The sequence below is a fragment of the Eupeodes corollae genome, chromosome 1 (assembly GCF_945859685.1).
Source record: "Eupeodes corollae chromosome 1, idEupCoro1.1, whole genome shotgun sequence".
NCBI classification, from domain to species: Eukaryota; Metazoa; Arthropoda; class Insecta; order Diptera; family Syrphidae; genus Eupeodes; species Eupeodes corollae.
The window spans coordinates 239,069,295-239,095,161 of record NC_079147.1 but is presented as its reverse complement, the minus strand read 5'-3'; the positions used below and the strand labels follow the sequence as shown (position 1 = coordinate 239,095,161).

General features: G+C 34.3%; 1 protein-coding gene across 1 annotated transcript in view; it reads left to right on the top strand.

Annotated features, from left to right (window-relative positions):
- The window catches only part of LOC129949337 (nephrin), a 138,314-nt gene that overhangs the window by 12,123 nt on the left and 100,324 nt on the right, over window positions 1-25,867 (top strand). Inside the window, exons 3-5 of the mRNA XM_056060738.1 lie at window positions 23,108-23,281; window positions 24,334-24,487; window positions 24,637-24,773. Of these exons, the coding sequence (XP_055916713.1) occupies window positions 23,108-23,281; window positions 24,334-24,487; window positions 24,637-24,773 (465 nt within the window). The remainder of the gene's footprint in view (window positions 1-23,107; window positions 23,282-24,333; window positions 24,488-24,636; window positions 24,774-25,867) is intronic.

The following is a 25,867-nucleotide window of genomic DNA, read 5'->3' as shown; positions in this document are numbered from 1 at the left end:
ACCGCTATTTACACAGATAACGATACCAGCGCTGAAATCAAACGCGAAATAACTCTTGCAAATCGCTGCTTCTTTGGACTAAGAATTCAATTGAGAAGTAAAGTCCTCTCTCGAGAATCTTAAATCACCATCTATAAGACACTCATCATCCCGGCCGGTTCTTATTTATGGCGCTGAAGCCTGGACCCTATCAAAGAAAGATAAGAGCGTCTTGGGATGCTTCGAGAGAAAAATTCTTCGGGTGATTTTTGGTCCCGTACGCATAGATGGAGAATGGAGGAAAAGATATAATGATAAACTGTACGGGCTGTACAGCGACACTGACCTAGTTAGCAGAATTAATGTCCAACGGCTTAGCTGGCTAGGTCATGTAGAGCGAATGGACATCAACGCTCCAGCCCGGTAGGTCTTCGAATCCAATCTCGAGGGACGGCGCAGTAGAGGAAGACCGCGACTCAGGTGGCGCACCCAGGTTTGAGAGGACCTCAACCAACTTGGCGTGCGAAACTGGAGACAGCTAGCTAGGGACCGAACTGGCTGGAGACGCATGTTGGTTGAGGCTCAGGTCCACCCCGTACTGTAGTGCCACCTTAAGTAAGTAAGTAGTTTAGAGGGTTTTTGGCCCAAAAATAATATAAACTTTTCTTTTTTCCATTTCTAATATTGCAAAGAACGCTACAAAAATACAAAAACCAAAAAAATAAGAGAGGAATATGAAGAATTGTCTTGATTTTTTATCGTAGTTTTTTCGAATTCGATTTTTGGGAGTCAATTATTGCGTACTATCGCTATCAGTCTGCTTACTTTTAGATGATAGAGAATATTTTGATCTTAAAGGAGTCAAAAAAACTAAAAAATGTTGGAGAAAAAAAATGTTTGGTTCTAGAAAATAAAGATATAATATAATTTCTCTAAAAATTAAATACAAACAAATTGAGACCAACAAATAAGTTGGGAAGAAACTTTTGTGTGGCGTTCACAAATTTCTAGTTTCAGAATCTTTTTTCACATAAAATTCCAAGAGATTGGAAGCGTTTATATCAATAGATATGAAACGTATAGGTCTTGCATTCGCTGCATTTTAAAATTCCAAAAACATTAAAAACAAAAATCATTCGTCGATAGTGCAGTAAAAACCCGACTAAAAATAGATGTTTTTCGAAATATCATTAAAACATTCGTTACTCGATTTTGGATACCAAAGTTACCAAACTCTAAGAAGTCATGACCTGGTCTATGACCGTTTGTGAACATCGACATTATGTGTGAAATACTACATCATTTAAATGACCACCACGCGAATTGTTGCAAGCATCGATTCTTTTGAGGTAATTTTCGACCACTATTTGACACATATTGGGCATTATCTTAGCCATAAATTGATGAATGTTGGTTTTAAAGTGCTCAAGAGTTAAAGGTTTATCTGCATTTTCTTACACCAGAATTTTCAGACAGTAGTGGGCTTATAGCAAGCGTCAAACTACGATCAGAGGCTCATCAAAAGTACATGTGCTAGTTGTTAGTTGTTAAACAATACAATTATACACGCACAAAATACAAAACATAATTAACATTTAAATATTGCAGAACAAAATTTAAAATGAGAACTTTTACGATAGTGGAGCAATGGTTGCAAGCAATGATTTTTATCCCGCCTTATTTAAATTTAAATCTATCGACGATTCTTACCATAGTTAGTTCTATGGAAGTCAATATGTATAAAATCAAATGTTCGCAGGTGTTGAGTTCCGCTTCGGTATTTCAAATTTACACAAGATAGGAAATAAGGTGCATCAATTTCACCATAAATAAGTTGACGAAGGAATATCAAGTCATCACTAATACCTTTTTGAGGAGAGATTGCATGTGAAGAAGCTGAATACGATTTTCATAGGGAGGCAGATCATAAGAATCATCCCAGGGAAGACCCTTCAGGATAAAGCTAAAAAATTATGTTAAATTGATTCAATGTTTTCTATGAAGTTCGTAATAGGGAGTCCATACCTGCGAAGCATATTCAGCCAACTACCGTGGTCTCTCTTTTATGGACACTATATATAAGCTGTTCACAACTGTTCTTCTGAATAGACTAAGCCAATGGGTCAAAGCAAATCATATTTTAAACGAATTCCAAGCTGCATACAGAGAAAACTACTCAACCACGGACCAAATCTTCATTCTCTCCTGCCTTATAAGCCTTCAGCTTAACCGGAAAAATAAACTGTATGCGTTTTTCATATATATCAGTGACTTCTTCCCTATTAATCGAGTGGTGAAACAAGGTTGTGTTCTAAGCGCTCTGCTATTTATCTTGTTCTTAAACGACCTTGATTCTGATTTGCCGTGTATAGTTACTATGGAAGGAGTATCGGTAAAAGCTCTACTTTACGCAGACAACATAGTGCTACTCTCAGATAATCCTGCTTCCTTACAGATAATGATAAACAGCTTTACAAATTATTGTTCCAAATGACAACTGTATGTGAACCTAACAAAATCAGAAATAGTTAATTTTCGAAATGGTGGACGTCGAGCAGCTGAAGAAAAATGGAAGTACAACGACACCGAGATCAAAATATGTAACAATTTCAAGTACCTAGGCGTAAATCTCACATACAATATGTTGTGGACGGATCATCTAACGAAAAGGCTAGTAATGTCTAAGAATTCAATTAATGCTACTTGGTCAAACTTTATCAGAAATAAGAACATACAACACTCAGATAAATTCAAAATATACGAAACTGCTTCAAAGTCTATAATGAATTACTGTGCCCAAGTTTGGGGATATTCCGAGCATGACGAAGTTGAAAAGTTTAAAAAGGTTTTTCATTAAATGATGCTTCTACTTTCCTCATAACACGCCAAACTATGTTCTCAATATTGAAACTGGTCTAAGGAAAGCTTATATTACGACACTAAAACTCCACTTTAAATACATCCAAATGGTAAGCACGCTCCCTGAAAACAGACTGCCAAGAAGTCTTAGGGATATCATCGTGAGAAAAAAGATCTACTGGGCTGACAAATGGTCAGAACTCTTTAACGATCTGAACGTTCAGTTTGACTGGAACACTACGTCTGAATGGAAGGCACTGCACGCAGAAACTTGAGAAAAACTTGTAGAAAGGCATTGGTCGGAACACACTAATAGAGCTCTACAATCACGATTCCATGATGAATATTGCAACTTGAACTATGATGAGGTACCAAACTATTTCAATGATAGTAACTCGCCTGAAATGATAAGTATGGTATTAAAGTCCAGGTGTGGATTGCTCGACCTCAATGCACGAGCATTTAAAAATAATACGGATGGAATTTGTATGATCTGCAACCTTGACGCTACTGAAAATACGTATCATTTTGTAGGAGTGTGTCCTTGTTTCCGAACTTACAGAAAAAGATTCCTTGGAAGCCAACAACTTAACCGTGACCAGTTCCTAGAAATCATGAATGGCCAAAACTATTTACAACTTTACAATTATTTAAAAAACGCTCTAAGGTATAGAAAACTAATAATTAATAAATATTCTTAAAAAATACACCAATCCAACGCTGAACTTACTTAAGTAAACAATTTACCCTGACAGTCAACATAATATGTTATTGTCATTCATTTAATTTATATTATTACGAAAACCATGAAATTGTTAATATTCAGAAAATAAAATTTTGTATCTATCTATCTATCACCTGTGGACTTTATTATTTTTAAAATCTTTGTCTTCAGCAAAAACGAGAAGTTCACTTGAGCGTAGACATAACGATACGTCGTTAATAGACAAGATGAACAGAAAAGGGCCAAGATGGCTTCCTTGGGGTACATCAGATTGAGCAACAAAAGGTCAAGAATGATAATTTCTAAATTTTTTCTCTTGGAATCTGTTTTCAAGATATGATTTGATTCAAGCTAAGACAAATTGTGGAAAACCGAAAGCTTTAAGTTTAAATAAAATAATTTCGTGGTTAAGTTGGTTAAAAGCTTTAGAAAAGTCAGTGAATACACATTCAACTTCTAAAAATTGTTCTAAATCGTTTGAACATATGTTTGCATTAACACGGCCTTTCGCGTAGCCCCACAAATGAAGTCCAGCTTTGTCAAATCGCATGGTCTTTGTGGCCAGTTGATATCGACACGATGAGAATTTACGCGGCCAGAAAATGTCTCTTTCAATAAAGCCATATTAGCTTGGCATGTGAAACCGTCTTGTTAAAACCACATATTCTCCAATTCGTATTCTTCAATAGCAGTCAAAAAAAAGTAGGTTTTCATATGACCATAACGCTCCAAATTGACGGTCATAGTCGTTCTATTGTGCATCGTTTTCGAGGAAGTAAGGCCCAATCACATCTCGGGACCAAAGATCGCACCAAACAGTGACTTTTTGTCAATTACTTGAGGATTCTTAGAACCCTCAACACGACAATTTTGTTCATTAACATACCCACTGAGTGAGAAATGTGCTTCGTCGTTCAAGCACCCATTTGACGTATCTACGACGCTGTTAATTTTCTGCTGGCTTCAGTTGTTATGTGTGCTCGACTTTATATGGATGTAGGTGTAGATCCAAATGCAAAATACGCAATAATGTGCTGTAAGACAGTCCTTTATTCTGAGAACGACGTGAAATCGGCACATTCGGGTCTTCGGCAACAGTTTCACTTACAGCAGCGATATTTTCAGTGGTACGAGCGAAACGATTGTGCACAGACCTTGGCATTATCTGTTTCCAATCCAGTCTCTTCAAATTTCTTCACAATTTTGCCAATTGCTGGCTGAGTTGGACTTTTATGTAAACCATAATCTCTTTTTAAAGCACGATATATGGCTATAGCAGAATCACCATTACTGAAGTGGGCTTTAACAATTTTTACTTTTCTATCAATCAAACTATTCTTCCATTGTTTCAATAACACAAATGTACTGGTTTCTAATTAAAATCTATATAGATACTTACAGTTTGCAATTTCAGCCCAAATTATCCTTTAAAAAATAAAAACCAACTTTCATTAAATCCAAGAACCTTGATAGTAAAAGCAAACAAAACTTCTCTTTAAAACTCTCATCCAGTACGGTATAAATAGAAGGTATCAAATTTAAAATTTATTGCATCATCATCAAAAGGAATGGAACCGTGCCAAGGATATATTTTTAAATACAAAAATAAATACAAAAACCAAAATAAAAATAGAAAAAAAAATATAGAAACAGAAAAATTGAAAAAAAACGAGAAAATAAAACTACAAAACATTTTGACACATTCGTGTTACAAATGCAATTAGAGATGTTTATTGAAACTCATCGCACTCTGTTTTAGCACTCCTCCTGCCGGCTCGCCACCACCGCCGTCTCCTCTTTATACCTACATAAGTTTCGAGGATACCTATACCCACCTTATACAGAACACTCTATCGTTTATTGTTACACCAAAAACATTCGTCCTGAAGGATCATTCATAACAAACAAACTCAGCAACAACAACAACAATGAATACTGAGAAAAAAATAAAAATAAAAATATAAAAATAATTATTTCTATTTTTGTTGGCTTTTGATAGCGTGATGTCCTTTATATTCGTATCGTTTCGTTCGTAACTAAAAGCATTGTCCTATCGTTTTTCGTCTGCTGCTCGTAAGTTCGTCCGCTCATCTGCCCGTGCGTCGTCGCTTCCGTCCGTCTGTATGTCCTTTGTATAGTCATAGTCCTTCGTCCTTGTGATCCTCCTCTTCCAACACCGCATCACATCTCGTTTTGTTGTTTATTTAGATATTACGATGATTTCTTGGAGTACTACGGCTACGAGAAATAGAAATGGCTTAAAGGAATTTCAGTTCTCTTCTTTTTGAATATAATTTTTATTTTATTTTATTTTATTCGTTAGAGGGGCGAAAGGGGGGTAAACCAACCAATCTTGAGTAAAAAGAGAGTAATTATGAAAATTCAATAACGTAGCCCTATTTTAAACTACATTAAAATTTAAATTACTAGCACAAAGGAAAACGATAAAGAAATATTAATTAAAGAACTCATGATAATGCGATGGATGGTCAGAACCGCCCGGGACGAAGAGCAAAGGTAGCGAGGCTGAAGAAGGACGAGGTTTCTTATATAGTTCTCACCATTAACATCATGAGAGAAAAGGGGTGTGAGAGGAAGAATCAAAGAGAACTTAATATTGCATAAAAGTCTTTAATTATTAATTTTTTCTTATACTGGTTTTACTTTTGAATTTGACCTAAGAATGCAAAAGTAATTTCTTTTTCTTTTTTTCTGTTTTTGGGGATCCTACTAATGGATATTAGGTCACCCTCATTTGGAAGTCAGTATATAAAAGTTACAAGGGTACAAGGATCTAGATTATAAGAGAAGGACGAGGAGAGGAATGAGAATGAGAAGTTTTTGAGAACTGAAGTCGGGTCGGATAGGAAATTTCACTTTTTCTCTAAATCAACTTGGCTTCGTTTTATAAAAGGATATTATATGCATATTCTAATATAATAAGTGTAGTTTAATGTAAATAGGATATGGAGTATAAATTTTGTAAGTGATATGTACCTACCTGATGTAGACGCAGTACACCTATTAGTAAGTATTTTTCTGAGTAGGATTGTATGTTTTTTGGTATTAAAGTATAAACTTACCTTATTTCCGACAGATCCATTAAAATAATGTTCTTGTTCTAGTTCTTCTCCCTCTATATATTTATAAATGTGAAGTTTTAATGGAGATTTTTGTTCAAGTACGAGTACAGCTTCGGTCGAAAAAATAGCATCAATATTACCTTTATGAAAAAAGAGGGAGGAATGCGAACAATACTGATAACTTTCAATTCGTGACAGTAATTTGAATTTCAATATATTTCTTTGTTCTATTGATACTTGAGTCAAAAACTATTTTTATCAATTTTTTTGTTGTTTTAGTATGATTACGTTTTTTGTAAAAAAAAAAGTTGTCCGTTAAATTTTTCTAAAAAATTAACGTAGAACATTCAGATTCATTGGTGATATTGCCATCATAAGATCATTTGCGTCGCATGAACCCGCCTTTTACCGTTATTTTAACGGTTTATGTTCTAGAGAAATAGCCAGCTGCATTCCTCCCCTTAAACAAATCAACCGTAATACTTGCGCTTCTAGGAATGCTCATCAATATTCCTTTGAGCTCAACTTTCGGTCGTACTGTCAGAGATTCGTTCTTTAGCCGTACTAAGTGAATGTGGAATGCTCTGTCTTTCCCAGCCATCGCAATATTCAGGAATTCAAAAGAAATACGCACCGACAGCTCCTTTCAACTTCTCTCGCACATTCTTAGTGCCCACACTGTGTCTATACATAATCAGGGTAGTATTAGGAAAAATATTTCGCAAATGAAAAATGAAATATGTTTAATGTCAAAATCTGTTTTTGTTAACGAGTTTTAGTCGAAAACCAATTTTATATCAATTTTAACAGCATTTTTTAACGTTTTTATCGAAAAAAATAACCATTCGATTTTTCTAACAAACATTATCTTACGTTTACAAAGAAATTTGCACAGAGTTAAATAATTTTGAAGTCAATACCCGTATTTTGTTGGAAAGTTAATCAATAGTATAATAACAAAAGTTAAAGTAGAATTTTACTACGGATATGTTTTTGACATTTATACGAGTCTCGAGTAGATCTTATGTGATTTCGTTGTCAAATGTTGCTACGATTGATATTGCATTTGTATCTCGATGGCTGTGTTCGTTAAGTAGTTGCGCATTTGTAATCATGTGCTTTCCATTAGGGAAAAAAATTAATCTATAATTGAGATTATTTAGTTTTGTTAATGAAAATGGACTAACTGGGGTTATTTTGCAAGAGAAAACAATATTCGGCAGTTTTCGGTGACAGCATTTTCCTGGGGCCATTTTATGTAGTCCTGTCCTTTCGATACCAGTCACTTGCAATGTGAAACCCATGAGGAAGACTTGGTTACATCAAAAAGGTTTGCTAACTGTCGAAACTTTAAAGAGTTGCAAATGTATAAAAAACTTCTTTTCTGCAGCCTATTTTAATTTGTACTCCTCTCTGGAATCCATTATTAGATAAATAATGCTGAGAATAAGATGCTGGAAAAAAATGATAAAGTTAAATCTCAATGGAATATAGAATAGCAAAGCTTACTTACGCTGCAATCTGAAGTGATATTTGAAATCTTCTTCACTGAAAGATTCAATGGTTTTTTTTCATCAAAATCTTAAAGCTATCTTTAAGCTATACAAAAATTCTTAAAAAACTGGCTTAAATTTCAAAAATCTTAAAAGATTCAATGATCATTATAAATGAATCTACAGTGGCATGTTTATTATCTTCTGTTAAAAAGTATGCTCTTCAAAAAACATTCTTGGGATGAACTCATTTCCGCTGGCAGTGGACTCGATCAATCCACACAAAAGCTGCAATTGTTAAATGAACTTTGTTTTATAGAATCTCAATTTTCAGATGTTTTCTTAACATTTCTTCTTGAAAATTCTCCATTTTATTAGTTTTAGTTAGTTTTTTTTTTTTCGCTAAGTTAATTTTAACTTTTGATTTTCACAAAACTTTCTTCTACTTGTGTGTGTTATTATTGTTCTGACAGATCTTCCTTAAGTTCTACCAATATTTTTAAATACAAAAATCTGGCTACTGCCGATGCGTTTTCTTGAGAATTTTCTAATATATTATTTATAGAATTCCAAAAAACACGGTTAATACCTTCCTTAAGTATCTAAATATTCGAAACTATGTTTTTCTAAGAAAAATGAATGAATTTTAAAAATTATGCTTCGTGTAAGATGAACTTAGTTTGAAGGCAAAATCTTTAATTGTTGCCAAGATATTGAAGTCGAACATCAATTTTTACCAACTTTTGGTACTGGTTTTTGTTAAGTTTAGGGAAAAAGCATTACTTTGATTTTTCTGAAAATTTTACCAAATGCCAAAATCGTTATTCTTCGTAAGAAAATATTATTTTGGAGGCAATATTATTTGTTGTTCGTAAAATCACTATCACTGAACATTTATTTAGACTAAATTGTTAACTTTGTTATTGCAAGAATCGCGACCTTAAATAGGATTTAAAGTTGTTGAGATATCAAAACTGTATATACTGTGATATGCTGTATTTATATTTTAAAGCTTAGAATATAATGTTGGGGATGCAGTTTATTTGCCGAATCCGAACGCCTAATTTCAGAAAGCACTTTTGATATGACAAGAATTACTCTTAAAGGATTTGTCAAGTCTTTCCAAGAGGCAGTTCCCGTAAAAAAAAATTAGGTGCTACAGGCAGGGATTGAAACCAAGAGCTCTGGCGTGACAATCCTACGCACTAAGAAAATATGTTAAGAACTTTTATAGTTATTTTTCCCTCAAAGTGTAAAAAATCATGTCTCACTAGTAAGATCTGAAAGTTGAAACACTTCACTCTGACACACGAAGACACATTTGCCTTTGAAAAGGTTTTTCAAACGAAGCACTTCGATTCTGAACTGCAAAAAGCTTAGAAGAATGCTGATATTTCTGATTCATCCTCTTATTTTGCGTGCCGCCAGCTAGGCTGTGCCGTGCGTGACCGACTAAATATCCTTTCCCGAAATACTTGGAATTTTCAGCTAAAACTTTACACATAATCTTGAATAGTTTTCTAATTGATTAAGCAAAAAAAGACAATTTATTGAGACCTTTTGAGGGTATGTTCCTTTAAAAGTGCGACCATTGACTCCGAATTTCAATATGAAATTTGAATAATTTGTAGAAGTTGCACGTTGTACTCTACCATGAAAACGTTAAGAATACTGAATAAATTGACCTTGGCAGTTTAACAATTAGTGAAACGGAGCACCACCGTACCCAAAATGAAATTACTCAATTTTTAATTAAAATGTATGGGTGGTTCAAGTCAGTATTTGGTTGCATGTCCTTCATGCTCTATAACAACGGGACTGAATCTTTGCATAAAACTAACAAAACGTTAACATCAAACAACAAGAATCAGCAGACATCAGCTCTTAACTATAGACAAAAGGTACATCTTAACGTCTGTCAGCCCAAAGATTTTCAATCGGGTTCAAATCTAGCTACTGTGCAATTTCAAAAACATCAACTTGTGTTATCCAGAAACATTTTAAACTTTAATAATTATAATTTGAGTTTCAATTCAGTGGTCTAATTTTTGTGTCCGCAACTGTCTATATTATATATTTACTTTTGTTTTGTGAATACCAACTTTTGTGCGCATCAATTTTAGCTATATTATTGCTATGCCTATAGAGATACCATCTGATATCAAAAACTTAAAGTTATTAAAGTAATTGATTGTGATAATTGTTTGTTCTTGTTTTTGGTCCTAGAATAATTACTTCAGAGTTCGGACGATAAGTTAGGTAGGTTGGTAAGTAGATACTAGGTAGGTAGGGTAGGTATATATGTATATGTATCCAATTAAGATGCTTCAGGGACTCTTCGTCTTCAAATTCATTTGGGGATATATCGTGTATAGAGACAGAGAAATACAGAGGTACGGTTAATGGATATGGTAAAGTAATTAAACTTACTCTCCACTCCCACAAAGTGCGCCACCCATCGAGCCCGGCATCTCATAAAGTTAAAAGTCAAAAGTTTTCTTTCTGTCTTTAAACTACTTGCGATATATTTAAATGTTATACAGGTAAGGTATCTTATGGGTTATTTTGATACTGACAGCTTAAATACTGACAGAAAAGTCTGGTATCATACCTGTTTGAAATTAAACCAGTAGTTTTAGGCTTAAACGACGTTGGGAACTATTCGAAACTTACTTTCAAAGTGAGTGGAGTGACTGTTTTGTGCGGATTTAGACGTGCTTGCATCATTAAAACATTTTTCAATAGTGACTTCTTTTTTACTTAAATTTACAACATGGGTTTTCACGAGTTCCCAATACTTGGTGGTGCCAATTGGCAGCCTTAAAGTTGCAGCCCACTTTAGACTTTTTCTTATAGCCAACTGTGAAGGGCCAATGTTATGTCAACAAGGTCAAAAGGTTTTAAGTACTTAAGGGCAATTTCACCCTAGAAATCCATGAGCTACATCCCGAAACCATCTCAACAAGGTATTGGTAAAATGCCGAGGCAGCGTTTTAGACGAAATGGGCGTTTATGGAAATTCTATTAACTTGTTCCAGCAAAGACTGGAGTACTTATGTTGATTTTGTTAAATTTTTTAAAAAGAAACATAAGCATACTTATTTAAAAATTTGTATACATTTTCCAAGCCTATTACTAAGGTCCTCGGACTTTTGCGTCCGTTAAGATTTTCTTACGGGAAAGTAGTCTCCAGTACTCCTAGGTAACATCGAGTATGATAAAAATATTTACGCTCTGCAATTCTTCTTCAGTTGCACTAATTTTAGTTTTTCCGCCTGTGTGAGCGGGTAACAGTGCATCACTCGGCCCGAAGTGTAACCGCTGAGTTGCATTTGCGAAGCATGTCAAATCTACTCCCGATTTTATTTAAGAAATGGAATCTAATTTTTTAAGGTGACTGCATCAAAATGAAAGTCAAAGTCCATTACATTAAGGACAGACAGGACACAGCGAGTTATAGGTTCATTAACTGCGTACTTAACCCTACGGTAAATTACGTGAAGTAGATCATAATCTCTAAGTTGACGAGAAGGTATATTTCACTCAATTAATGATAGAAGGTATGGGCAGTTGATATGATGCGACAGAATATTACGAATAAATAAAACAGAGAAGATTTTCAAGTGACTCTAAACCGATAAGTTTGCATCTCGTAGCATATGAAGGAATTTCAAAAATCCATCCATGTTTCTATACAACAAACCTGGTGAAATTCTTTTGGACTCTTTCAACTCTTAATGAATGAATTCTACAGGGTTCCAAACCACACAACAATATTCTAAAATTGATCTTACGTGTACACAAAAAAGAGATTTAATAGTTTAAGGGTCTGAAAAGTCAGATGAACCAAGCATGGAGTTAGCTTTGGCAGCAATATATTCAAAATATTTGATAAAATTGAGTTTGATGTCAAAAACAACACCAAGATCTTTCTTTCCATTGACTCTTTCAAGAACACTACTGCCAATTTTATATTCAAAGAAAGCAGGACAGTAAGAACGATAGAATGAAAAACATTGACATTTTGAAACGTTTAAAGATAATTGATTTTTCTTGCACCATTCAATAAGCTTGTTAAGGTCTTCTTGCAAGCGGAGGCAATCATCAGTTTGTTGTATGTATCTATAAACCTTAAGATTGTCAGCAAATAAAAGTCTAAGAGAATTATGAAAAATATCTGGCATGTCATTAATAAAAATAAAAGAAAGTAAGGGTCCCAGAAGACTACCTTGAGGGACTCCTGATGACACATTTACAGGAGCAGAGAGAACATTATCAATGGAAACAAATTGAATGCGTCCTATAAGATAAGATTTCAACCATTGCAAAATATTGGAATGAAAACCAATTCTTGATAGTTTGTTCAGTAAACTAGTGTGGCTGACTCTATCAAAGGCCTTTGCAAAGTCAGTATAGATGACATTAACCTGATACCCTGCCTCAATTTTATTGAGAACATAGTTTGTGAAAAAATTAAAGTTAGTAGGTGTCAACCTGCCCGATACAAAGCTATGCTGAAATGGCGATATTACTTCCTTAAGCAAAAATTAAAACTTATCACACAAAAGTTTTCAAAGAGTTTTGGAAAGGTGGACAGTTTGCAGATTGGACGGTAGTTAGATATTTGCTGTTTAGGTCCTGCTTTATGAATAGGAATTATGAACTATTTTTTCCATTCAGAAATAAGTTCACCTTCAAAAAAAGAAAGATTAAAAATATAAGAAAGAGGTTCAGACGTTTTGAACCACTACATCTAGACCCGGACGATTGTCATTATTCACATTCAAAAGTGCTTCTTCAACTTTAGACTTGCTAATAGCAAATCTTCCAAGAGCCTGACTGTTAACAACACATGAATAGCAATTTCTTGTACCTGTTTGTATGCTTGTTTGTATTTTAAAACTTTCACGAAAGTGCAGAAAATTTGTAGAAAAGAAGGAATGTGATTGGATGTTAGTAAGTACCTTTTACATACCAATAACATTTCTTTATTATCATCATAAACATCTATATCTATATCTATCTATCTGCAAAAAGCTGAGCACGTCAATGAACTATTCTTTATTTGTTTTAGACACCTTCCTGACTACACAACTCATAGGCGATCGCTTTACAATTTAAACATTTATGTATGTTCTTCCTCTTTCTTATCTTCAGATAATTTATTTTCCATCCTGGTTCTTCTAATATGAAATTTAAATAAAGCTATCCAAAAGAAAAATCCTTAAACAAACTAGTTGAATACACAAACAATCGTTTTCGTGAAGTATGCTTACAAGTATCTTTCATTTCTGGGATGAGTTGTCCTAGAATAAGTTGTGTCTTGGGATGAATTGCGCCTTTGTATATGCAAAGGAAATACCTAGAAACTAGGTTATTGGTAAAAAATTGTGTGTATTCGATAAGTTCATTCAAATACACAAACCATTTCCCTTAACATAACATTTTCCGAGTATTGCATATTTTTATTATAATAAAAAGTTAAGTTTTTTCAACTAATTATAAATTAATATTCAATAAAATACAGTTCGCATATTCTATGAAAAATTGTTTTAACAACTTAACTCCTGGTAGTTAAAAACCGAAGGAAATCATAAAACATATTTCCATTAGTCTTTGTTTTATTTAGAACTTAAAGTAATGCTTGGTATCGTAAGTTTTTTTAAATTTTAATCGTGATGTGTAAAATTTTCCTCAAAAACCGAAAGCATAAACGTGTGACACAAATGTGTGCTTCTATTTTCGCCACCATTCACATGAAAATACCCCATTTTATCAATAAGTCTTTTACATCATCGTGCTTGAATATCTAGTAACGCCGAACCTCACGCTACCAAAAATGATGGACACATGTTTTGTAATGGTTTTCATCTCATCACATCGCATATAGGTACTCGTAAACTTGTCACATCAGATGAAATTTTGAAATCGATAACAAAAGGTGCAATGACAATCGATTAGAAGTTTCTATGATGTGGCTTTTTGCCCATCATAGGTTAAGGAAGCGTGTGTTGTGATGCGTGATGAATATTTGGGTATTGCTATACCTACGAGTATCTCTACCTTTAGACTATTTGTATGTATAGAGTGTATAGAGTTGTCGAAGTTGCATATGATGTTGATTTCAAAATTCCCGCTGATCTATTATTTCATCTCTTTTCTCTACCCAATCCATGAAGAGAAGGGTTTTATAGGAACATGTAGTTAGAATTCTTGTGAAATTTTCGTATGATTAAAAGGATTTCATTTAGGTAGTATGTAGAATACATACATACATGAACTGGACATAGACAATTCAGATGAATTCGTAGCAATGGCGGTTGTCAGGAACATAAACTCCTGCATTGTACGCCTCCTGGTATAGCATCAGGATGAACTTATTACAAGCAGACAATGCTTTGGCAGTGAAATGCGGTTGAATCCTCGCTATTATAGTCACCTACTGATGTACAAAAATAAGGTTTCTTTAGTTGAAAAATGTACAATGGCAGTGCTGCATGACCCAAAGTTGTATAAGCTATGAGGACTTGACCACTTCATGCACCTACGTACTATAGTACGACTGACTCCAGCGTTACCAGTTACTATATATTGTGAATAGTCCAAACCGTGCTGGGAGTTTACTGGATGCTTTTAAAATGTAGAAATAGAAATAACTAAAACTAATGTTGAACTCCATAAAGAGGACGTAGTTGAGACGTAGCTATAAAGTGAAGTAGAAGTTGTGGTGGGTGTGAGTGCAGTCAAATTAAAAAAATCTCACCTTCGGAATAATTTCATTTAAAAAAAGATTAGATTTTTACAGCGTCAAAATTAAAAGGTTACATTTTAAATAGTAAGTCAGGAAGACTAAATTCTATATTAATAATATAAATGAGAAAGTCAGTTTGTTTACTTGTTTGTTTTTTTTTTGTTTGTTTGCTTGTTTGTTTGTTTGTCTGTTTGTTAGTCGTTCACGTCGCAACGGAGCAATATTATGACATGATTTTTTGTGTAGAGGTAGTTAAGAGACTGGAAAGTGGCTTAAGCTAATTTTTACCGCGGTAAAATATCTCATTCACAGCTCTTTTCTAAGAACAGTAGTCAGTAGCATAAAATTAGGTCCTACCTGCTATTGGACCTATCATTGTTGCCTATAATCTAGCGTTTCTAATGATATTAATACTCAAAATATGCTGAAACACAATTAAAAATATGATATGATCGGTGAAAAACCGATGCCTAAAATAAATTCAAACATATCAGATGAAGTAGCAGGATATGTGAGCGAGTATTTGTCAACAGACACTGTCATGGACTCAGAACAGAGCACTTCATACTCATAAGAGTTTCTTAACTCACTTTACAGTGTGCCCTTACATGAGCTCTAATTGAAATTAGGCGTGTCAGTAATGCTCTTCCAAAATTTAGATGCCCCAAGATGTGACCCACACAACTTGGGCGAAACATTATAAGCGCCAATATGTAACCTTAAAAATATATAGTTCTCTATTGTTTATTAACATTTGTTGATTTAGAAGTTTAGCTCTAAAATTAGTACAAGTAGGTCCAGAAGATTTTAAAACCATTCCTTTGAACCATTGCGCCATTGCAACTATTTGTAGGCTAATTTAGAAAAGATTCATTTTGGACTGTCGCATGCTTATAAAGTCGGTCATATTCGCAATTAAGCAGGAGAGAGATCTTAGAATGAAGAGTAGTCAAAACTTTCTAGTCAGGGTTCCAGGAATCTTGATATTTCTGTAGCTTTAGCTAATATCTAAATAACTATTATTAGAAGAACTCTTCTAGTTTTCAACTTAAAGACACAAGACCCAGTTATGTTCTAAACGTCTGCACTAATTTCTATCAATATTGAAGTTTCTCAAATGAACTAAAATAATTATACTGATACTGATTGTGTATCTAAACAGAGAATTGCTTCATCATGTTTCTGGATTGTGTTCTCCCTTATACAATTTGAATTACTTCAATTTTTATTGTCTGACTTTTTTTAAGGTACTTTACTTAATTAAGTTGACGCTACAGCGCATTGTGCTCCTGGGCCTTAAGTAACAGCTTTCGCCAGCTTCCTCGATCTCTAGCTTCGAATACCAAGTTGACGTGCGTCGGCCTCATCTTGATCACTCCACCGGAGGTGAGGCCTTACTCTGCTTCTTGTTCCCTCAGACTTGGCATTGAATACCTTACGGGCTCGAACTTCGATGTTTAATCGCTCGACTTCCCTAGCCATCTTTGAACACTCAGTTTTTGACCAGTGGCAAGTCGCTGTACAGCTGGTATAACTCATGATTAGATCTTCTCCGCCAGATGTCACTTTGCCTGTCGACACAAACCGGACCATAGATCGTACGTAGAACCTTCCTCTCGAAGATACCAAGAGATCCTTCATCCGCCTGTGAGAGGGTCCATGCATCTGCACCATACAGCAAGACTGGGATGATTAAAGTTTTATACAGAGTTTCTTTGGTACTTCGCGATAGGGCCTTACTCCTCAACTGCTTGCTTAGGCCAAGGAAAGAGCGATTAGCGAGGGTAATTCTACTTTTGATCTTTGTGCTGATTTGCAGAATTAACAGCACTGCCCAGATAAACTAATTCGTTTACCACCTTGAAGTGATACCTGTCAATTGTCCCGTTTTCAATAAAGCTACGGTGTGAATCAACTCTATTTGACGACAGTAAATACTTTGTTTTGTCATCGTTAATGTCAAGACCTATTTTCGTTACCTCAGTCTCGATATTAGAGAAGGCACCCGTCACTGCTGGTTGGTTCTTCCCATACTGTCGAAGTCATCTGCATATCCAAGATATTGTGTGGATTTTTGAAAGATGGTGTTGGCGATGGTTTTGCGCACCACTCTTTCAAAAACAATATTAAAGCAGCTATATGACATCGCATCGCCTTGTCGAAGTAGTTTCGAAGGTTTCGGTTAAGTCTCTTCCAATTTTGACGCAGCAACGAGCATCTTCCAGCATCATCCTGATAAGTCGTATCAACATGGCACGGTATAGTTCTCTCCTGTCTACACTGTCATAAGTTGCTTTATCGATGAAAAGATGGTGTGTTTCGATGTTATGTTCTTGGGTCTTTTTCAGGATTTTGCGTAGAGTGAAAATTTGATCGATGATAAATTTTCAGGTCTTAAGCCACACTAGTAAGCGCTAATTAGTTCGTCAGTAAATGGGAGCTCACATAATACGCTTGTTGACAAGATCTTGTATGCGATGTTTAAAAGGCTAATGCCACTGTAGTTGTCGCGGAGAAGGCGGTAACTTTTTTGTATGGATCGAGTAGATAGTACTTAGGTTCCACTCGTCGCGCATGTTTTCTTTACCAAATTTTAGTAACTAGCTGGTGCATGCTCCTTATACCAGATATAAAACTCAGCTTTGTTCGACTTCAGCCGGGTGAAGGCTAGTTTGATCCCACTCTGGTCGGGTGGGTGGAACTCTAGATCGTTAACCTAATAGATTTGACGGGGCTGCTCGCTTATAGAATCGTTGACTGTATCACCATTAAGCAGCTGGTTGAAATGATCTCTCCAGCTTTGTAGCATTCACAGCGTCTCGACTACGGTATTCCCCTCCTTACCTTTGCTGGCTCCAGGGCGGCTAGTGAATCCCGTTGTTTTCTCTTTGACTCTTCTATAAAAGATACACACCTGTTTCGTTAAAACATCCCTATATCCACTGGACTTCTTCTGAGCAAGTGGTTCTCATCCCTTCTCTTGTCGACGTAGAGCTGGAGGGAAGATCGAGTCCTCCTTTGCTGTAATCTGTAAGCATTCGTTTTGGCTTTGTTTGCCTGAGTCAAACCAGGGTTCCTTGGTGGCGGCTGTGAGAAACCTAGCACCAGTTTCCAGTGGATCTCTGGGCACATCTCGTCCGTTGAAAGGTTTCTCGCAAGCTCTAAGGATACTAAGTCGGCAAAGGCATAGGCGGTATCCTCCTGCTGCAGTCTTCCAACATTGAATCTTCTCCTCGTGGTTGCTGTTCGCCTAAAAGCTTCCATGGATATTCGTACATGCAGTTTAGCACCAACTAGGTAGTGGTTGGAACCTTTGTTGCCTGATCTGTACGTACGAACGCCAAGTATACTAGAGGAGTGTCTTCCGTCAATAGCAACAAGATCGATTTGGTTGCATGTTCTATCATAGTACCTTTGTGGATATCTGGGCGTGGGAATCTGGTGCTACTCAACACCATTTTTTTCTCGGCTGGGAAGTCCATAAGCCTGAGTCCGTTTACAGATGTGTTTTGTGTTGGCTATGTCTTCCGATTGACCTACCAAATTGCCTTCTTTACCAATTTTGGCATTTTGAACATTGCTCATATGTTTTGGCGAGGAGCTCGTAGAATTCTTCTTTGGTAATCTCATCTTTCTCTTCCGTTGCGGCCGGGGCTTGCGCCCTGATGAGGCTCAGTTGGTGGAATTTGGCTATAATGCGGATTATCGCCACTCTTTCGCTTACTTCCCTAAAGCTTAAAACTCTTTGCCTAGGTTTCCCTCTGGCAGCAAAACCACATCCGAATCAGCGCCTTCTTCCATAAAGTAGACACTTCACATAATAGAAACCACAGCCTTCAATCTTCCTACTGCCTGGCCCATTCCATCGCATTTCCTGGTGTGGCGAGGGCATCGCCAAGCAGCTCTGCTTTTCGTGGCTGGTGGAGTGTACGCACATTCCATGTAGATACACGTAAATCATAGTCGGTTTTTCTTTTGTGGGGGGGGGGGTTACTTGTGTTTTCATCACACTCTAACAATTCCTTTCATGGCCGGCTTGTGAGGCCTGCGCTTGACTGAGATCGTTGGAGCTGTTTGTTCAGAGCTCTAGTCTTTTGCTCCTACTTCCTGAAAAGGTAACTCAGATATCACATTGATTCAAGGTTCGTGGTTAGTTCACCACCTTTTTTTATAGATAGAAAAATTTACGGAATACGATTTTTCTGAAGAATTTTCGACATTTGAACATTTTTCAAACCGCTGTAACTTCCTAAATTCAGCTTATAGAAATAATTGTTTTTTATTACATCTCATGGTCTACAAAGTCTAAAAAAAGATAAAGTCATCATTTTTGTGTAGCATTTAACGTTTAAAAGGTGCAGCCTAAGAGAGTTTTTTACAAAAAAAAACTTTATAACTTTTTATGGTAACGGACTTTTGTAAATTGTTCACAGCAATTTCTTTAGTGCGTTTACCAATTTCCATCAACAAACGAATTTTTGAATTGTCTATTTTGACTAGACTAATTAACAATCTCTCTGATGAAACACCAAATGTCAGATTTTCTTCATTTGGATTGAAAAAAAAGTTTTGGGGTCAATCAAATTGACTTTTTGTGACTTCTTTTTCAAACAAAAAAAAGCTTTTATATTTATCTAAATAATAGATGAGGGTTAATTTTTCTACGGAAACGAAACGAATCACGCGTCGTCGTACAATTTATTTATAGCTACCTTTACACAATTAGATCTATACCTGCTAATTTACTTTCTTTTTTTTTTGAAACTTGAAACAAGATTGATTTGAAGCCATAAATTCTTTATTTATACCAATTGACTGTTTTACCAATTTATTTAGATTTCTATTTCCATGGAAAAAGAAATACTTTATCTCTCCACGATGTTTCATCTCACATCAAGCCCGGAGCTTAAGCTTTTATTTTAAAGGTCATTAATGCCTTTCGTCAAATTCGACGAATGTGTAGGAGTTGGGACTTAAGGAATTTTTTATTTTTATAAATTTGTTTGATTCCTCCGTCATAGTGAAAAAGTGCTCTTGAATATTTAACAAGAGAATTCCTTTCAAAAGGCTTTATTTTGTCAAGAGCGACAGAAAAAAAATAACTTACCTTAAAATGTTACTTCAAATTATAATAATAAAATAAAATTTGTTACTTTTGTATACATCAGAGATGATACTATCAAAAGCAAAAGTAAATGTAAAAAAGAAGCAAAATACTTACATAATAATCCTCTTCCACTCTTTATCATATTATGTACCTTATATAGCTACTTCTTACAACTTGTGTACCGATAAACTTCATTTTATATAATATCATTTTAGCAATTTAGATGAGAGAAAACTAGAAAACAAAATGAAAAGAAAGGAAAAAAACGCACCATCATCACATTTTTCTCATTACGTACATTCGTAATGTTTCAAAAATGGTGTAACCATTTTCATTAATTTCATAAAAGTGTGTACTGAAATGGAAAAAGCTTGAACTTTTGTTTACAAGAAAAATTAACATAAAAATATGTACCACCAACTTTACATAGAAAAGAGATAGAGCTCCTATATAATGTTTTTAAATATTATAATATTTTGTATATTATATAGATATGTATGTATGTACATTCATTTACATTTCTGTCGACCACAAAACACCACAAAGGATAATGTTGATAAGATAGCCAAATGCGCGATGACGACAGTATAAACAAAAATGTCATCATCAACATAAATTTTAAGATATGAAAAGGATATTTTATAATAAATGATTATATTTGCTCAGGAGCGAATTAAGTTTGATTTTGGTTCCTTGGAGTTGTGTAATTCCAGAAAAAGTACAAATCAAGTAGCATTAGTTAGACATCTTTCTAAAGACCTTCCATTTCGACTCTAGACACCTTCAAACGTCGAGAAATGTCAAAGTTTTCAATTTGACAAATCGGACCGGTTACAATAACTTCCTATGGGAAGTTAATAAAAATCAAGTAACATTAGTCAAAGTGTTCAATTTATGAACGCTCCTCATAAGATGACAAACTCACCAAATTTGTTTCCTTTGAAATTTCGAACGTTGCGATGAGAGTTTTCATCTTGCTTAAATATGAAATTCGGTGCAAATAACAGAATAGTCCGAACTTTGTCATAATGTCTATGGTCATAATCAGCCTTTTAAAGAGTTTTACTCGAACAAATTTCCTTCCAGCTTTCCCTTTTCCCCTGCTGTAAGTGTCAATGTCACATTTTTGCATTTACTCATAAATTAGCCCTATTACTATTTTCACCCGAGTATCTTCATTTCACTTTCCACTAAATTTGTGTTTCGCCAGTATCATTTGCTTCGAAATTTTTCCCTACCACTCATCCTTATATGCATTTACCCATAATTAAAACTATTATGAGTAGCACCTGTAAAATATTTCCTCCGGAAAAATTTTATTTCACTTTTCTACTACTTTGAATTATACTCTTATCATTTCCTTTTAAATTTCTCTCAGCCGCTCACCATTATGTCCAATTACTCTTAAACCAGAAATATTATTTGCTCCCGAAAAATATTTCACCCGGTATTTACTTCACTCTTCCCTCTACTCTTTTTTTTGTCTTTTGTTTAACCTGCAGTTCATCGTCATGTAAGTTTACTCAGAAATTTCTTCTTACTTTTTCCTTATTCCTATGATTATCATTTCCTTCGAAATTTCGCACTGAGTTTCACCTGAACAAAATTTCCTCCGGAAAGCTTTCATTTCGCTTTTTTACTACCCTGAGCATAAACCTCATTATTTCTTATCTTATCATGTCCAATCACTCTTAAACAAGAAATATGATTATTTTCGCCCGAAAAATATTTCACCCCGTATTCACTTTCCCAATTCCTCTACTCTTAGTTATTTACCTGGAGTTCATCGTCATGTAAATTTACTCATAAAACAAACCTATTATTTTTACCCTAGAAATTTCGTCTCACTTTTCATTTACTGTGACTTTTACCAGTATCATTTCCTTCGAAATTTCCCTCTGCACTTCATACATAAAGGAGCATTTACTCATAATCAACATCATGAGTTTCATATGAAAAGAATGTTTCCCCGGAAAGATTTCAATTCAGTTGTTCACTACTCTGAGTTAAAACCTTATTATTTCTTATCTTATCATGTCCAATTGCTCTTAACCCAGAGATATTATTATTTTCGGCCGAAAATTATTTCACCCGGTATTCACTTTTCAATATCCTCTACTCTTAGTTTCACCTGTTCCTCATCGTCATGTTAATTTACTCATAAAACAAACCTATTATTTTTATCCTAAAAATTTCGTCTCACTTTTCATTTGCTGTGACTTTCACCAGTATCATTTCCTTCTGAATTTCCCTCTGCACTTCATGGATATAAGTCATAGTCATAGTCAACATTAGTCCTGCAAAAACTGTTCCCCTGGAAAGATTTCATTTCACTTTTTCACTACTCTAAGTTTAAACCTTATTATTTCTGCAAAAACTGTTCCCCTGGAAAGATTTCATTTCACTACTCTAAGTTTAAACCTTATTATTTCTTATCTCATGTAAAATGTATTCTTAAACCAGAAGTATTATTATTTTCACCCAGAAATTATTCCACTAGGTGAAATTACATTTTAGTTTTCCCCTACTGTGAGTTTCAAAGGTTTATTTCCTTCAAAAAGTCTTTTTGCAACTCGTCTTTATGAGTATTTACTTATAATCAGCATTTTTGACGATTTTCACTTGAAAAGTATTTCATCTGGAAAATGTTAATTCCATTTCTCCCTAACTATGACTTTGGTTGAAAATTAATTTCATGACTTAAATGTTTGGCTAGTTTTCACGGAGGCTCTTCACCTTCTTATTTTGAATTCTAAGTGAAATTTCGTTCAGGTGAAACCTAAAATAAATGTTTCTGTGTGAAAAATATTAAAAGCGGGACTGATTCAAATATTGTAAACGTCTATTGGAGGCCCCCTACGGAACATAGAGGTCCAACATCAATAACTCCGCCTCTGTACATAAAATATCCTGAATGCAGAACACGATTAATGCAAATAAATTTAACCAAAAAACATTATTTTTGTTATCCATGAAATCGCTATCGCATGAATTCAAAAAATAATGAAAACAAATTTTTGAATAAACATAAAGACATCTTTTAAGAGACTTTCTTAAATTTAAATATTTTATGTTTAATTTAATGAATTTTCTTTGATTTTTTGTTTATAGATGATCGTGAAGATAAAGTAGATGAAATTTCACCGAAACGATTTACAACAACTTCGGAAATTAAATTAAAACCAACAGCAGATGATGATTACACGGAATATTCCTGCCAAGCGAAACACAAAGCTCTGCCACCAGATATGCCTATGCGTTCAACAGTTCAATTATCAGTTTTATGTGAGTATATTAATAAAATAAAATTAATTTGTTTCTATTACGCTGTGTGGAATTAAATTCAATTTTTAATTCACATTCAAATTTATTATCAATTTTATCGAGTGAAAAATAATATTTCATTTCACGAGTTCTATTTTTTTCATTTCATTCTTACTTATCCAAGGAAGTATTTAAAATATTCTAAATTAAAATATAAATAAGTTGCCCGCAAAATTTTCATTTAATTTTTCACTGCTTTGAGTTTAAATCATTAAGTTTCCTTTTCAAAAATAGCATTGAGTTCGAAATTTAACTCTGTCCAAGGCCAACATGTTTGCTCGGGGAAATGTTGGTTAGGTGAAACTTATAATAATTTCGCGTGAACAAAAAGATTTCGGGTGAAAAATTAATGTTGGCCCAGTCTTGAAAATTGTAATTCATATTTCCTTTCCTTGTGTCTTTAAGATTGATTTCAAGTTCGCTGGTCCAGGCAGTGAAACATTTGTTCATTAAAGTTCCAGAACATTTTTCACGTTAAGATTAAATATCGCTTCATTGTTCTATGATACTGATTTTAAATTTTAAAGTCATTCAACTAAATTTTTGTAATTCACTTCCACTGTCTATTATGAATTGAATTTTTATGTTAGCGATATGGACAAAATAGATTCGTTTTTTCACGTGAAATTTTACAGATTTCCCAAAAGTTTTCACTTAATGTAGTTTCTCACTAAATAACGATCACATTTGCTTTGAATAATTCTCTTTAGAATGTGAAATGAAAGATTTTTGAGCTATGTAAGTGATATGGACAAAAAGATTAATTTTTTTCACGTGAAATTTCATACGTTGCGTAATAGTTTTTACTTAATGTGGATTTTAATTGAATAACGACTGCATTTGCTTTGAATAATTCCCTTTAGAATGTGAAGTGAAAGATTTTTGAATTTAAGAATTTCACAGTAATTTATTTCACAACCCTTTTATTTAAATAAATTATTTCACAGTCATTTCCTTTTTCTTAATCCCAAGTTACATTCATCATTTGCCTTTATATATTTTAATTATTTCAGATCCACCTGGTCCACCATACATCGAAGGCTATACACAAGGTGAAACACTACGTAGGGGTCAAAAAGTTGAACTTATTTGTCGTAGTCGAGGTGGTAATCCTCCGGCACAATTAATTTGGTACAAGAATGGTTCTCAAGTCCGTATGGCATACAGGTATGTTGTGTACTTACTACAAGTAAATAAATATTTATTTACTATACAATTAAAACTTACTACAAACATTTACCGAACTATAGTCTTAAATTACATTTTCTAATTCTTTGTTATTGTTCTTTCTATTTTTGGACTTGAAAATATTACAGGACATCAGGACGTCTTTCGGAAAATATTCATACATTTACAGCCGAAGCTGGAGACAATAAGGCAAGATTTCGATGTGAGGCAAGCAATGTTATGTCACAGACTGCTCTCAAGGCTGAAGTTGATTTAGCTGTTTTATGTAAGTTCATCTATCTATTTTCTAGGCAAATGGATATAAATAAGTCATGCATGCATATAATGTATTTAGAATGATTGATGTGAGAAAATACCTTTTATAAAGTATAAACAATTTATACTTCGGACATCAAAAGAGGAAGACTGGAAGACTAAAGAACTAGGATACAGGGTGATCATAATTTTATCCGGGAGAATGTGGTTTTTTGTGTCAACTTTTTATTTCAACAATGTTTTTCTGCTAACTTTTGAGTTTGAGTCAAAGAGTCTTTCCACTTTACTTTTCCTGGAGTCAAAGTACTTTGGCGCCTTGAACTAAATTTGAAAAATTCCTTATACCAGATCACATCCTTTTACTCTTTATTCGATGGATATGAAAAAACCTACTTGTCAAGGGTAAACTCAGTTTGGTTTTGGATTTGTTTGAAATAAGATGTTTAATTTTGATATCTAAAAAAATAAGTATTTCATTAAGGAAAAAGGAAACGTTTCATGAAATTTCCCATGATCAATTCGAGCATTTGGTGCTGTATGCTCTCAACCTTCGCCAATTTCATCTTTATGGCCCTAAATAGATTGAGGAACATAAACATATACTTTGTCTTTACCGTGGCTTCAAAGACAACAAATCTTGTTGATGTTTATTCACAGTGATCACCTATGCAAGATATAAAACTGTCAGGAAATATTTCATGCAGTACTTTGACTACAACATTTGTGACACTTTTGTAGAGGACTTTTTACAATTCCAATCCTTCCATTTGAAGTAGTTGTTACTGGTAAAAGGTCAAAAGTTAACAGCTTCAAAATTAACAGCTGCTTTAATAGCAGACTTTTTTTAATAAAACCTCTCACTAAAAAACACATTATAAAACATCCTTTCTTGGAAATACTTTTACACTACTTTAGAATTTTAAGAAAGTAGTTAGCTTATAGCAAGCTTCCAAGCTTCATGTGTTAGTTGTTAGTAAGATAATAATACAGTTAAAGCACGATCTTCCCAAGGAAGACCCTTTAGAGCAAAGCGAATGCAAATTTCGTAATAAGGAATCTATACTTGCGATGCATATTCAAGATGAGGACGATCATGGCAATTGT